The sequence below is a fragment of the Biomphalaria glabrata genome, chromosome 12 (assembly GCF_947242115.1).
Source record: "Biomphalaria glabrata chromosome 12, xgBioGlab47.1, whole genome shotgun sequence".
Classification (NCBI taxonomy): domain Eukaryota; kingdom Metazoa; phylum Mollusca; class Gastropoda; family Planorbidae; genus Biomphalaria; species Biomphalaria glabrata.
In genome coordinates, this window is record NC_074722.1 from 26,331,043 (window position 1) to 26,345,402 (window position 14,360).

Consider the following 14,360-nt stretch of genomic DNA (forward strand, 5'->3'; position numbering starts at 1 on the left):
ATGTACCAATGGGATGTCAGTCTTCATCCGCCCCAAAGCTTGCAATGCAGATTTGGAGTCGGAGCAGATTATAAATTTACTCCTTTCTGATGCTTTTACGGCCATAAGTGCAAGCAATATTGCATGCAATTCGGCCGTAAAGATGGAGCAGCCATCGGGGAGTCTACGGGAGATTGTTTTGTTCCGAAAGGAGCAGGCACACGCGACCTTTCCCTCCATTTTGGATCCGTCTGTGTAGATGGTGCCACAATCTCCGTAGCTCTCCTGCAGTTCCCTAAAGTGGACTTGTAGTATGCTTGGGTCTGTATTTTCTTTTTTGAAATTAAGGAGGGATAAATTTAATTTAGGTTTATTCATTAGCCAAGGAGGATTCTGAGGGGTTCTATTTTAGAGATTTGGTCAATGGGTGGGGTTAAATTTTGGATGGGTTCTCTCATTCGAAGGCCCAACGGCTGTATGACGTTAGGCCTTCGATTGTATAATTCTACCTCTGTGGGGTTAAATATGGAGTCAAAAGCAGGGTTCGTGGGGTTGGATTTTAGCTTGACTATATACTGCATTGCAAGCTTTTTAATTCTTATATCCATGGGGAGTTCTCCAGCCTCCACATGGAGACTTGGGATAGGTGATGTACGAAACGCGCCGAGACAGAGACGCAGGGCAGCATTTTGTATTGGTTCCAGTATTTTTAGGTACGACTTCCTTGCTGCTCCATATATTATGGATCCGTAGTCTAGCTTGGATCGAATTAGACTCCGATAGAGCAGCAGCAAGGTATCTCTGTCAGCTCCCCAGTCCGTATGGCTGAGTACTCTAAGTATGTTTAATGACTTTTGGCATTTCTTCTTAAGTTCCTTAATGTGGGGGAGAAAATTAAATTTGGAATCTAAGGTGAGGCCTAAAAATTTTGTAGTTTTCACGACAGGGATCTTCTTTTTGTGTATAAATAGTTCAGGGTCTGGGTGGAGCCCCCTTAGATTACAAAAATGCATACTAACTGTTTTGGAGTCAGAGAATTTGAAACCATTATAGTTTGCCCAACCCTGAATTTTGTTTAAACATAACTGTAATTTCCTTTCTAAGGTGTTCATGATTGATTTGATTTGATTTGTTGATTTGAGGCACATCGGCACAATTTAGGCCATGTCGTGCCTGCAGTCCCTTAAGGACTACTCTCTCTCTCTAAACAACAAGGGCCAGATTCTATACAGTAATATAATTAAAATTAAGGTCTATTCACAGTTAAAATAGTAAAGGTAGTAAAAATTTAAATATTTGGTAAAAATCTAATGTTAATAGTGCATGTTCACAAATTCAGAAATCAGATCTTCGTAGATAGCCCCACTTCCCGAATAAAGCCCAGTACCTTCCCAGGGTCGACATTATTAAATAGTGTTTTTAGATTAGTGGCTCTAAAATGTTTCGCCCTGACATCCTGGTATCTGGGGCAATCAACGAGGATATGTTCCACGGTGAGGCGAGAGTCACAGTACTCGCAAAGTGGGGGCTCCTCTCTCTTCAGTACAAAAGAGTGCGTGATGTAGGTGTGGCCAATCCTAAGTCTGGACATGGTTGTGCTACCACGCCTTGTCAGACCCTTAGATGTGGGCCGCCACCTGACATCCGCCACAATCTGCCTGAGTTTACTGTGAGTCTCAGCCTCCCATCGGTTCTGCCACTCTCGATAGGTGGCAGAGGCAATACTTTGTCTCAGGTCCGAGTAGGGAATTTGGGTTCCTGACACCGCATGATTTAGGGCTCTCTTTGCTTCTCTGTCTGCGGCTTCGTTTCCCTCAATGCCAACATGGGAGGGGACCCAGATGAAGGTGACATCCCTACGGTCGGCTGTTATTAGGTCCAACAGCTTCAGGCTCTTATGTACCAATGGGATGTCAGTCTTCATCCGCCCCAAAGCTTGCAATGCAGATTTGGAGTCGGAGCAGATTATAAATTTACTCCTTTCTGATGCTTTTACGGCCATAAGTGCAAGCAATATTGCGTGCAATTCGGCCGTAAAGATGGAGCAGCCATCGGGGAGTCTACGGGAGATTGTTTTGTTCCGAAAGGAGCAGGCACACGCGACCTTTCCCTCCATTTTGGATCCGTCTGTGTAGATGGTGCCACAATCTCCGTAGCTCTCCTGCAGTTCCCTAAAGTGGACTTGTAGTATGCTTGGGTCTGTATTTTCTTTTTTGAAATTAAGGAGGGATAAATTTAATTTAGGTTTATTCATTAGCCAAGGAGGATTCTGAGGGGTTTCTATTTTAGAGATTTGGTCAATGGGTGGGGTTAAATTTTGGATGGGTTCTCTCATTCGAAGGCCCAACGGCTGTATGACGTTAGGCCTTCGATTGTATAATTCTACCTCTGTGGGGTTAAATATGGAGTCAAAAGCAGGGTTCGTGGGGTTGGATTTTAGCTTGACTATATACTGCATTGCAAGCTTTTTCATTCTTATATCCATGGGGAGTTCTCCAGCCTCCACATGGAGACTTGGGATAGGTGATGTACGAAACGCGCCGAGACAGAGACGCAGGGCAGCATTTTGTATTGGTTCCAGTATTTTTAGGTACGACTTCCTTGCTGCTCCATATATTATGGATCCGTAGTCTAGCTTGGATCGAATTAGACTCCGATAGAGCAGCAGCAAGGTATCTCTGTCAGCTCCCCAGTCCGTATGGCTGAGTACTCTTAGTATGTTTAATGACTTTTGGCATTTCTTCTTAAGTTCCTTAATGTGGGGGAGAAAATTAAATTTGGAATCTAAGGTGAGGCCTAAAAATTTTGTAGTTTTCACGACAGGGATCTTCTTTTTGTGTATAAATAGTTCAGGGTCTGGGTGGAGCCCCCTTAGATTACAAAAATGCATACTAACTGTTTTGGAGTCAGAGAATTTGAAACCATTATAGTTTGCCCAACCCTGAATTTTGTTTAAACATAACTGTAATTTCCTTTCTAAGGTGTTCATGTTTTTCCCATAAGTAAGAATGACAAAGTCATCAACATACAAAGAGCACTCTATGCCAGGGGACAGCGCATTTATGATGCTATTTATTTTAATGTTGAACAGGGTGACTGACAGAATGCTGCCCTGGGGTACACCCATTTCCTGGTCATGAGTGTCAGAAGCGGAGTTGCCCACTCGGACCTGAAATTTTCGATCTTTCAGGAATTCCTCCACAAAACGGGGGAGGTGTCCCTTAAGCCCCATAAGCGCCAGGTCACGTAGAATGCCATGTTTCCAGGTTGTGTCATAGGCCTTTTCTATATCGAAGAATACAGCTACTAGATGTTCTCTTCTGAGTAATGCATTTCTAATATAAGCTTCCAGCCTTACCAGGTGGTCAGTTTGTTGTCCGCCCCTGCCGGAATCCGCACTGGTAGTTTGAGATCACTTTATTCCTTTCCAGGTACCAGACCAGCCTACTGTTAATCATTCTTTCCATGGTTTTGCAGATGCAGCTTGTTAGTGCTATTGGTCGATAGTTAGCTGGGTCAGAGCCGTCTCTTCCCGGTTTAGGTATCGGTATAACTGTGGCTTTCCTCCAGCTGTTTGGGAAAGCGCCTGTTTGCCACACACAGTTATAGACCCCTAGTAGGACTGCCAATGAGGGTTCGGGAAGGTGCTTGAGGAACTGGTAATGGATTTCGTCTTCTCCAGGCGCTGTGTCATGTGACTTGTCCAGCGATTCCCTCAGTTCCTCAAGCGAGAACGGTTTGTTGTAGTCTTCATTGTTCTCTGACCTGAAATCAATGGGGTGTCTTTCCTCCCTGGTTTTGACTTTTTGGAACTCTGGCGTGTAGTGTGCAGTGGATGATTTTTCTGCTATTGAGGATGCAAGGCAGTCAGCTATTTCTCTGGGGGACGTGACAGTTCGTCCTTGGTTTTTCAAATGCCCTATTGCATTTGATTCTTTCCCTTTGATTCGCCTTACTGCCTTCCAAACCGCTCTAGCAGAAGTTTTGGCATCCAGACTGCCGACAAAACTACTCCAGGAATTCCTTTTGGCTGACCGTATGGTTTGTCTAGCCTTTGCTCTAGCTATCCTGAATAGCTTTAGGTTTTCCTGGGAAGGATTCTTTATAAATGCAGCCAGTCGTTTTTTCCTATCACCAATAGCACTTTTGCAAGCTGTATCAAACCATGGTTTGCTAGGCCGTTTTGGATTTGCAGAGGTTAGGGGTACAACTTTCCTGGCTATACTTAGTAGCTTGCTAGCAAAGGTATCAGCTGGGTTCTGTTCATGGAGGATATTTTCTGTGATATCCTCAGAGCATCTTTTTGGAATTGTTCCCAATCGGCCTTATTCAGTTTCCACCGCTGAGGTCGTCCCAATGAAGGGAGATTGTTAGTAATGATGATTGGGAAGTGATCACTTCCCCGTAGATCATTGCTAACTGACCATTTAAAATCGTCCAGAAGTCCGGGGACGCATACGGTGAGGTCAATGCATGTGAATGATCCAGTTCCTGGGTGCAAGTAGGTCGGTGATGCATCATTAAGTATGCATAAATCATGTTGGAGGAAGATATCCTCCAGCATACGACCTCTTGTGTCGGTATTGTTGGATCCCCACATGGTGTTATGGGCATTGAAATCCCCAAGGATTAAATAAGGCCGGGGGAGTTGTTTCAATAGGTCCTCCATGTCTGTTCGGTTTAATGGAGCGCCTGGTGGTAGATACAGGCTGCAGCAAGTGATAACCTTGTGAAGGGTTATCCTAGCTGCTACGGCCTGTAGTGTGGTCTGTAGTTCTACCCTCTCATGGGGGATGCTATCCTTCACAAGGATACAGACTCCACCTGATGCTCTCTCTGCATCCTCAACATTCTTGGTGTAAGCACGGTAGCTTCGGAAGCTGATGCAATCTTTTAGAAATGTTTCCTGTAAGCAGACAGCTACAGGAGTCTCAGAGTCCATCAGTAGCTGCATTTCCTCGTAATTGGCCTTGAGGCCTCTACAATTCCACTGTACAATTCTGGAATCCATGGCTTATTCTAGATGACCTACTTGGAGCTATTTGGCCTTGGGAGGCCCCCGGAGAGGTTTCCCTTTATTCCAGTGACCTTGGTATTTTTATTCTTGGGTTTGGATGGAGAGGAGGACAACCCCCTTTTGGGGGAAGTCTTTCTCTCTAGAGAGGGGAGATCCCTCTGGTTAGAGCGGAGGTTATTTCCTCCTCTCTCACCTCGGGCATCATCTCCGCTTTGATTTCTCCCCTTAGGGAGTTGGTCAACCTCTAACTCAGTAGAGGTTGGGGTGTCTGGCTGGGTTCTCTGAGGAGAACCTGTGTCAGACATGATGTCTCCGGGTTCTCCCGGAGTATTGGTTTTGACATGCTGCTCAGTCTCCATGCTCTCATCAGCGAGCACAGAGAACCTGTTCTTTAGCATGACAACAGGGCTTTCTTGTTTCTTCAGAGGTGTGTTCTTTGGCGGTGTTTTCTTCTGAGTTGGGGGAGGAGGAGGGGGTGGTGGGGTCAATGTGTCCGTCTGTGTGGCTATGGATCTTCCTTTCTTAGCAACAGCCTGGGCGTAGGTCTTTGTCAAGCCGAATTGGCCCTTGGGTAGGGCCAGTACAGCCGATTTCGCCTGGCTAAAGGTACATCCGTTTCTTGCCTTGTACTCCTGCACGGCAACCTCCTGTTTCCACACAGGGCAGTCCTTGGAGTAGGCTGAGTGGCCAGCTTGACAGTTTGGGCATTTGAACTGGGCTGTGCAGCCCTTGTCCTCATGACCCTCTCCAGCACATCTGGCACACACAGTGTTCCTCTTACAGACTGCCGCGCCGTGTCCATAACCCTGGCACTTGAAGCACCTCATGGGGTTAGGTATGTAGGGCCTCACTGGAACTCGTAGGTATCCTGCCTTCACATACTCTGGCGGTGTCCTAGTTCCGAATGTGAGGATAATAGTGGCGGTTTTGACCTCCTCACCCTCCCTGCGCCTGGTAATGCGCCGGGCATGGGTGACTCCTTCAATGCCCTCCACTATTTCCTTCTCGGAACATTCCAGTAGGTCCCTAGAGCTGATTACACCTCTGCTGGTGTTCAGACTCTTGTGTGGCATGACTTCCACTTGGAGATCACAGAGTCTTCTGCATCTTAAAAGCCCATCAGAGTGTGTCTTGCTGTCTACTTCTACAAGGAGTTCCATTGTTTTGTGTAGCTTAGACACACTCTTGGGCTCTCCCACTACTGACTTGAGTCCCTTATAGATAATAAAAGGGCTCAACTTGGTCAGGCTTTTTCCCTCCTCTGTGCATCTAACCACCAGAAATGATGGCCAGGTGGCACAGCTTTTTGGGACCTCCTCTTTTTTATCGTCAATTCGTCGTTTCTTGCCCAGACATAGGTCTGGGGCAAGTAGTTTTGTGTGTGTTTTTTTGTCCATATATATTTTGGTTAATTCGGCACCTGTGCTCCCCACCCGCCATCGAGTCCAACAAGGGGACGGGCCATTCGGATGTCCAGAATGAGCCCGCCAGGGCTACACAGGTGCTATACTCAGTCAGCTGCTACATCGGACATGTGTCCGATACAGCAGCTCCCTGATTGACCCTCCAGCCACCGCCCTCCAGCATAGGTCGACGACCTATGCTGGTAGCTCGGCATGACCAGCCGGTTGACCCAGAGCGGGCCATCTGGGTCTCAGGTCTAGGGGAACTTGGAGCCAAAGTATTGTGTTGTTGTGGTTTATCCTCAGATAGCCACCACTCAAACACCAGGATCTCTTTATCCCCCCTTACCCGTCGCAGTCCACGGCAAACAGACTGGTCTAGGACGTAGTGAGAATTTAAAGTTAAGGAGACAGTGTGATGATCAATGAAGGCAGACTTAGGAAAAGAGGAGGCAGACACAATGATAGAAAAGAAGTAGGGCACTTTTGAGCTCCAAAAGTGCTAAGGAAAGAGGAGCGCAGTTTAACGTCATGTCTCGGGACGATCACTAGACGGTAATCTATCTGGAAGATAGAAAAAAATGGAGACAAAGTTTTGAACTGTTTATGGTCGCCACTGAAAAGAATACGAAGCCTGAGCCATTGAAGAAAGCTTTTTTGTTACACCTGATCAGTGAACCTGCTAGAGACATCTACAATACTTTTTAAGTATGTGAAGATGAGACTGTAGACAAAGTAATTGAAAGGTTTCAGAATCATTTTTTGCCTAAGTCCAACACTGTGTACGACAGATTTAAATTCTTCACAAGAAATAAGAAGGACAGTGAAACATTTGAACAGTATTATACTGATTTGAGGAATTTGGCAAAAGAATGCAAGTTTGACAACCTTCAAGAGGAACTCATCAGAGATCGATTGGTATGTGGCATACGGTTGGATCGAGTGAGAGAGAGACTTCTGAGAGATGTAGACTCAACTTTAGAGAAGGCAGCAAGCATAATTCGTGCTGAGGAGCATACCCAGAACCAAATGATAGATATGAAAGGACTACATGTGGATGCTGCTAATAAATTAAAGAAGACAGAAAATGGAAAGCCAGTCAAAAGCTCACAGGAAAAAATGGCAAAGAATCAAGTAACAAGTATCATTAGACATTGCAGATATTTCATAGAAATTACAATTGCCCAGCATTTGGACAGACATGTCGAAAATAAAAAAAAAGAAATCATTTCGCCGCACAATGTCATTCAAAACATTTCAAGGCTGTTGATTCAATGGAAGATGAAAATCATGCAAGCCAAGTAAATGAGTTGTGGTTTGAGGCAATTGGTACTGACAACAATGTCAGAGTTTGGATGGTTGATGTCAATATTATGGGAAAAAATAGTCAAAATGAAGATTGACACAGGAGCACAAGCTAATGTGATATCAGAGTCAATGTGGAACACTTTAGAAACTGTTAGTCAGTTAAAGCACTCAAATACTACCCTATGAGCATTAGGGGGATGAAGTATTAGTACTGAAGGGAGTTGCATTGGTCACGTTTAAAGTCGATGATGTGGAAGTCAAAGATGATCTGTATGTGATCAAGAACGAAATAAACCCAGTTTTAGGTATAAAGACATCTATTGCTTTGAAACTAATTGAAGCAAAAGAAAACGTCGAAGTACATGATGTCAAGCAGAATGAAGTTCCATAAGAGTTGATGCAGAGAAATCAACTAACAACTACTTGTACATCAGGTTCTCAATTGCATGAAGATGATAAACTATTACATGGTCAAGAGCAATCGAGACCAGATGATGATACGCTTATGAAAACTCATGGCACAACAGAAACGTTTCCCGGAAGTGATCAGAAGATAAAAGAAATTCCTCAGAAAACTGAATCTGATGCTAAATTGAAACTAATTAATTATGTCAGAGAAGGTTGGCAAAAGTTAAAAACTCAAGTTCATGAAACAGTAAAAGTGTATTGGTCATTTGAAGACAGTATTCATGAAGAGAATGGAATATTGTTTTATGAGAACAGAAATTCCTTCAAGTATGATAAATGAAATTCTTGACAAGTTGCACACAGGTCATTTTGGTCTTGAGAAAACCAGATTGAAGGCAAGACAGAGTGTGTTTTGGCCAGGATTGTCCAAAGATATATTTTCGACAATAATGAAATGCTCAACATTCAAAAGAAATAATGTGAAGGAAAAATTGCTACCTCATGCTGTACCAGACAGACCATGGAAAAAGGTTGCGACAGATTTGTTTGAATTGAACTTACTAGTTGTTGACTATTTCTCTAAATACCCTGAAATAAAACGACTGGAGAACAAAACAGCAGAATGTGTTATCAGGGTACTGAAAGGTATTTTTGCTAGACATGGCAAGTGAGTGACAATGTGCCATTCAACAGCTATCATTATAGAGAATTAGCTTCTGAGTGGGGTTTTAAGATAACAACATCAAGCCCCAGGTACACTCAATCAAATGGTCAAAGTGAGGTGTACGTTGGTATCGTAAAGCAGATATTCAACAAAGCATACAAAAGTGGGAAAAATCCATATCTTGTTATGCTCGAGTATAGAAATACTCTGATAAGCGGACTGCCGTATTCACCATCACAACTGCTGATGAGTAGAAGACTCAGGGACATCATTCCGACTGATCCCAAACTATTGAAACCATCAGTTTCTGAAAATGCAGAGACATTACTAAAAGAACGACAGATGAGAAGCAAAGTGAAATACGATGCAAAAGCAAGACTACCTAAAGATTACTCTGTCAGAGAGAAAGTGAGAGTTCGTCTAGGACAAACTTGGCAGAAAACAGTTGTCGTCAAAAAACATTCATCACCCAGATCTTACATCATAAAGACAAACGATGGAAAAACCTACAGACAAAATCAATGCTTTTTTAACAAGAGTTTCGATACTGATGAAGACAATGAACAGCAAACTGTTGGAACAAATGAAACAGACAGTTATAGATCAACATCTAGAGAACTTGTGCCAGTCAAGACAACTAGAAGTGGTCGAGTTGTTAAAGTTCCTAGTAGATATCAGTCTTAAGAACTTTAAAAAGATTATTAATTATTAATGTTATTATTAATTAATGTCTACAGTAATTAATTTATTTATCTGTGACAACAGAACACTAGCCACACTGAGTAGGGAACTTATGCCCTAGATGAAGGAATACCATTTATTTCAAAGACACTTTTTTTTTTTGGTAAAAGACATAACAGAAGAAGCCCACCACAGACATTTAAGACTAGCAGTGTACCAGTCAACTTTCCTTCACTGCCATTTAATAACGAAGAACACTTGGCAGTAATTGTTTTGAAACATCTGGCCATGAGAAAAGCTACTGGTGAAGACAAGTACAGATGGTAAAATGAGAACATACATAGACCCTAATTACCTTCTTCTTTGAAGAAACGTCTGTAACTTATAACATAAGACTTAAGATAGAACTCTAAGTAGACACTGGCTTTGGATGTACTATATAATATATATAGTCTAGATTCTAGGTAACAACTGGGTTGGTGTAGCCACATGGAAATAAAATATTATAGACTCATAAATACCGGTACACATTAAAATCTTTTGGACACAAACTGAAAGACAGTCACACTGCCAAAGGTTAATATATTGATGCTATGCTTTTCCTTTTAATAATAATAATAAAAATAAATTTTTACTAGATCTAGGCAAAGCTGTAGACTATTGTCACAGATAAAATATTGAACTTTTTTAACCTTGTTTTATTTAGGTGAATTTTGTTGAATATAGAGAGTGATAGTATGAATTGTGAACACTAGTATGAATGACCCGAAGTATGGGAGCAAGTCAGTTAACGAGTGACCATGTAGCAAGACAGTTAATAGTCAGTCCTGTAGTTGTGTAAGGCAGTTGTTTAAGGCAGTTGTTGTTGTTGTGTCAGTTCAGTTTAAATTAATTTAAATTTAAGAAGTCTGTGCCAAGTGATTATAGATCATCAAAGTTAATGTGATCAGTGACCATCAGTGTGTATTTCAAGACATTGTGGTATTTATTTATTTTGTTCATAAATATTGAAATTATTTTACTTTACTATATTAGATACTATAGTATACTTCAGTCTATACTATATCATCTATATATATATATATATATATATATATATATATATATATATATATATATATATATATATATATATATATATATATATATATATATATATATACATACTTGTACTAGGCCACTAGGGTTATAGACACTATTTGACTATTAGATCTACTACTACTACTACCTAGTAGGCCTAGGACTATCCTATATTCTATAATATTATATGTCATAATCATTAAGATAATAATCAAAGTCTATTCAAAGTACACTATTATTACTATTATACAATACTTTATTATTATAGTGAGTGAGTACCATCTATATACTTATATAGATTCTAATTTTCTAGTATTTCTACATCTACTAGTCAGTCTAGTCTAGATCTACTAGGATTAAGGACTTAGATCTTTCATTCAGTATGAGTATTCAAGAGTAAGTAGAGTATTCACAGTAGTATATCATTTACTAGGGTATTTACTAGATCTAAATACTAGTAAATAACTAACAGTGAGTCTGAGTGAGTTGAGTGGTGACACACTCACTTCACACTTGTCTCAAGTCTCACTCACCAGTCGATTGGCAATCTGGGCTATTTCAATAAAATATTTAACAGCATTTCTGAATTTGTCTTGAATATCACACACAAATAGAACGGTTTCGTTTAACTTGATATTTCCCAATTTTTTATTAGCCATTATAATTTGTACATCTAAATCTAGTCTAGATCTGTCTATAGTATTAAATTGTTATTGACAATTTTACTAAAGCCAATCTACACAGTAACTCACTGCACTATCTATGTAGATTCTTACTGGAAGTCAAAATATTGCCCTTTCAACTTTCAACTTGGAGGTGTTATGTAAGTTTCATCACCAAATTTTTTTTTCTTTCAAAGCTACCTTATATTTAGATTTTTAGATCAATATCGATCTAGAATATATCTTCTTATCTTATATAATACAGACGTTACTTCAAAAAAGAAGATGATTGAAAGGATCAGATCAGTTTATCAAAATATAATATTATGTTATTATATATAATAAATAATTAATTATAATGTTGCAAAAATATAGAAAACGTTCTAATATATAAAATATAATGGCTGAAAGTCTAAAACAACACCTAAGAAATTCATTCAATCAATGCATCAGGCCAGGCCAGTGGCATTGCAAATATCTAGACTATAGGTCTAGATCTAGAATATTTATTGTAAAATAAGCCCATTGATCAAGATTCTAGGTTGATACATGTCGTAGCTAGCTATAAAAGTACAGGGCCACATATCTAATATATTATAGATCTATTCTATATAAAGTTCTAGTTTAGATTAATTATCAGTTGTTTAATTACAATTATTGTGTACCCATATTATATGAGACTAATAAAGTAATATTGAAGTATTTGAACCAGACTGTTGTTACTGTACTAGAGTTAGTGTAGTCTTTCTTGGCCTGTTAACTTAACCTGTTTCACAGTGTTTGTTGTGTGTATCAGTGGTATGATAATCATACCACTTCGCGGTGGCCTTGAATAGTATTGTGTATTGAAGTGAAATTCAAGCTGAATAAAACTAAAGTAAAGCCTGGCTTTTGCTAGATGAGATCTAGTAATCTAGACTAGATTGTAGTTGGATTAGTAAAAAATAGGTTGCCGGTCATGTGTTGAATTCTTAAAGTTTAAAGTAGTTAAAAAGTTAAAGTCTCATTTTTAGATCTAGAGTCTAGATCTCTAGAATCTAGACTAGATCTAGATCTATTCTATTTACTGTTAAGATCTAGATTTCAGATCTTCAATTTTGATTGTAATTTGGTGCAATATATAAATATAGATAGATCTAGGCCAAGTAACCAAATAGGCTACAGGTTTAGCAAAATCTGAATATTAAACTTATTGTTGAGTAGTCTACCTCATGTCTAGTCAGCCTTAAAATTAAAGCTTAGAGTGCTTCCTATCATTAATGATCACATAGATTTTATTTTTGTTTGTGTGATGACAGCTTAGTTGATGCTGATTAGTATGATAACATCACTAGACTCTTACATAACTTACATGACTTAGATAATACATATTATATATTACAATCTGAACCAAGTATATACAGTTATAATGCTAAACAATACATAAAGAATAAAATACATGCTTTTAAACTTTAATAGACTAATTTTTTGTATGAAAAAAAAAAGTCTGTAGTTATAGGACTTATTATCATATCTTATTAAAAATAACATTTTAAAACTTAAATATATATATATATATATATATATATATATATATATATATATATATATATATATATATATATATATATATATATATATATATATTTATATATATATATATTATATTATATGTATATATATAATATTTAGGCTCATATTAGTGTTTGAAAGACATTTATTGTAGCTAAAATTGCAAATTATTTACTTGTAACTTTTTATTATTATTTTTTGTATTCAAAGACTTTGGTGGAAAAGGAGAAAGACAAAAGTTGTTACAATTCAAGTAAAAGGAAATGATTACTTCTGAAAGTGAAAATTCTTTGACCAACTCCAAAGATCATGACAGCACAAGGAAGCCTCAACAGATGTGGGCACCCAAAAATGACAAGATCACACAAATGGACAAACTTAGAGAGCTCATAAATCAAAAGTATGGAGTTCAATTCAGTAAGTAGGCAATCTATTTCAGTACCGGGTAGCTAGTTATACTGCCTAGACACAGACATAGGTTGATGCACAAACTTTTGAGGGAGGGGAGGATTGTTATTTTTGTGGGATTAAAAGTTACAAATTTTATATTATATTTATATATAAATATATAGGGCCTTATATATGCGAAATAATACATCCACAGTAAAAGCACTGATATAAAGCATACTATACAACTGACTGAACTAAAGAATTCTTATTCTAACTAGGTTTTGAACTCTAGTTTAACTTTTAAAAAATTATCTCCCCTGAGCTACTTTAGTTTTCTAGCTAGTGACAGAGAAATCAAGAAATAACATCATGCTAGTCTAACACAAAGAAAAACTTTGAATAATTATCATCCTGTCTCTCTTTAAATCAAACAGATTCATACAGAGATCTTCACCGCTGGTCATGTGATAATTACCCAGAGTTCTGGGGAGAAGTGTGGGCATATGCAGATATAATTCATTCCAAACCTTACGATGAGGTAAGATAGCATTTATTTCAAACTGTAATTTAATATATAATAAAGAAATTATATTTATAACAATAAGTTGGCACTTTAACTTATTCTTTCAGGTTATAGACAAAAAGTTAAATATATCAGCAATACCAGAATGGTTTAAAGGGAGTCGACTTAATTTTGCAGAGAATTTGCTTCGCTATGATGATGACAAAGTGGCCATTTATGCTACAGGTGATCATAATGGATTTCCAATTTTTTCTTGGAGTCTTTAAACTAAATAATTAAGTTAATACTATTTCATAAAAAATGTTTTTTGACATTTAAAAAAAAAATTGTCATGTTAAAGTTTTTTTTTTAGATAATAGTTTATTGAATGATAAATAAATAAATTAAATTTTTCGGTTTCAAAGATTTAGAAAATGTAATTGTCTAATAGGTGAAGGACAAAACGAGATCAAGCAGAAAACTTTTAGAGAGCTGCGTCAGTCTGTTGCTCAGTTTGCATCTGCCATGAAGAAATATGGAGTGGAAAAGGGTGACAGAGTTGTTGGTGGGCTAACCTTTTTTTGTCTGATCTAAATATACATATTATATTTCATTGCTACATGTTCTTCATGAATAATAAAAATTCTTTAAACTTGATGGGTAACTGCAAGTATTATAATAAGCTTACTTCAAAAATAAACTATCTTAACTCTTC

General features: G+C 38.7%; 2 protein-coding genes across 7 annotated transcripts in view; one reads left to right on the forward strand and one right to left on the reverse strand.

The window, feature by feature from the left end:
- LOC106053671 (isochorismatase domain-containing protein 1-like) overlaps positions 1–12,028 on the reverse strand; it is an 18,244-nt gene extending 6,216 nt beyond the window's left edge. Inside the window, exon 1 of one of the 2 annotated variants that reach the window (XM_056006656.1) lies at positions 11,969–12,028. In XM_056006656.1, coding sequence (XP_055862631.1) covers positions 11,969–12,013 — 45 coding nt within the window. In that variant the 5' untranslated portion in view covers positions 12,014–12,028. Of the gene's footprint in view, positions 1–11,073; positions 11,287–11,968 lie in introns of those variants that run through there. The other variant, XM_013209267.2, reaches the window with a different exon arrangement.
- Positions 11,650–14,360, forward strand: part of LOC106053669 (acetoacetyl-CoA synthetase-like) — an 18,432-nt gene continuing 15,721 nt past the window's right edge. Inside the window, exons 1-5 of one of the 5 annotated variants that reach the window (XM_056006651.1) lie at positions 11,650–11,743; positions 12,964–13,170; positions 13,578–13,681; positions 13,774–13,891; positions 14,097–14,210. In XM_056006651.1, coding sequence (XP_055862626.1) covers positions 13,017–13,170; positions 13,578–13,681; positions 13,774–13,891; positions 14,097–14,210 — 490 coding nt within the window. In that variant the 5' untranslated portion in view covers positions 11,650–11,743; positions 12,964–13,016. Of the gene's footprint in view, positions 11,773–11,942; positions 12,080–12,546; positions 12,687–12,963; positions 13,171–13,577; positions 13,682–13,773; positions 13,892–14,096; positions 14,211–14,360 lie in introns of those variants that run through there. The other 4 variants (XM_056006652.1, XM_056006650.1, XM_056006654.1 and 1 more) reach the window with 4 other exon arrangements.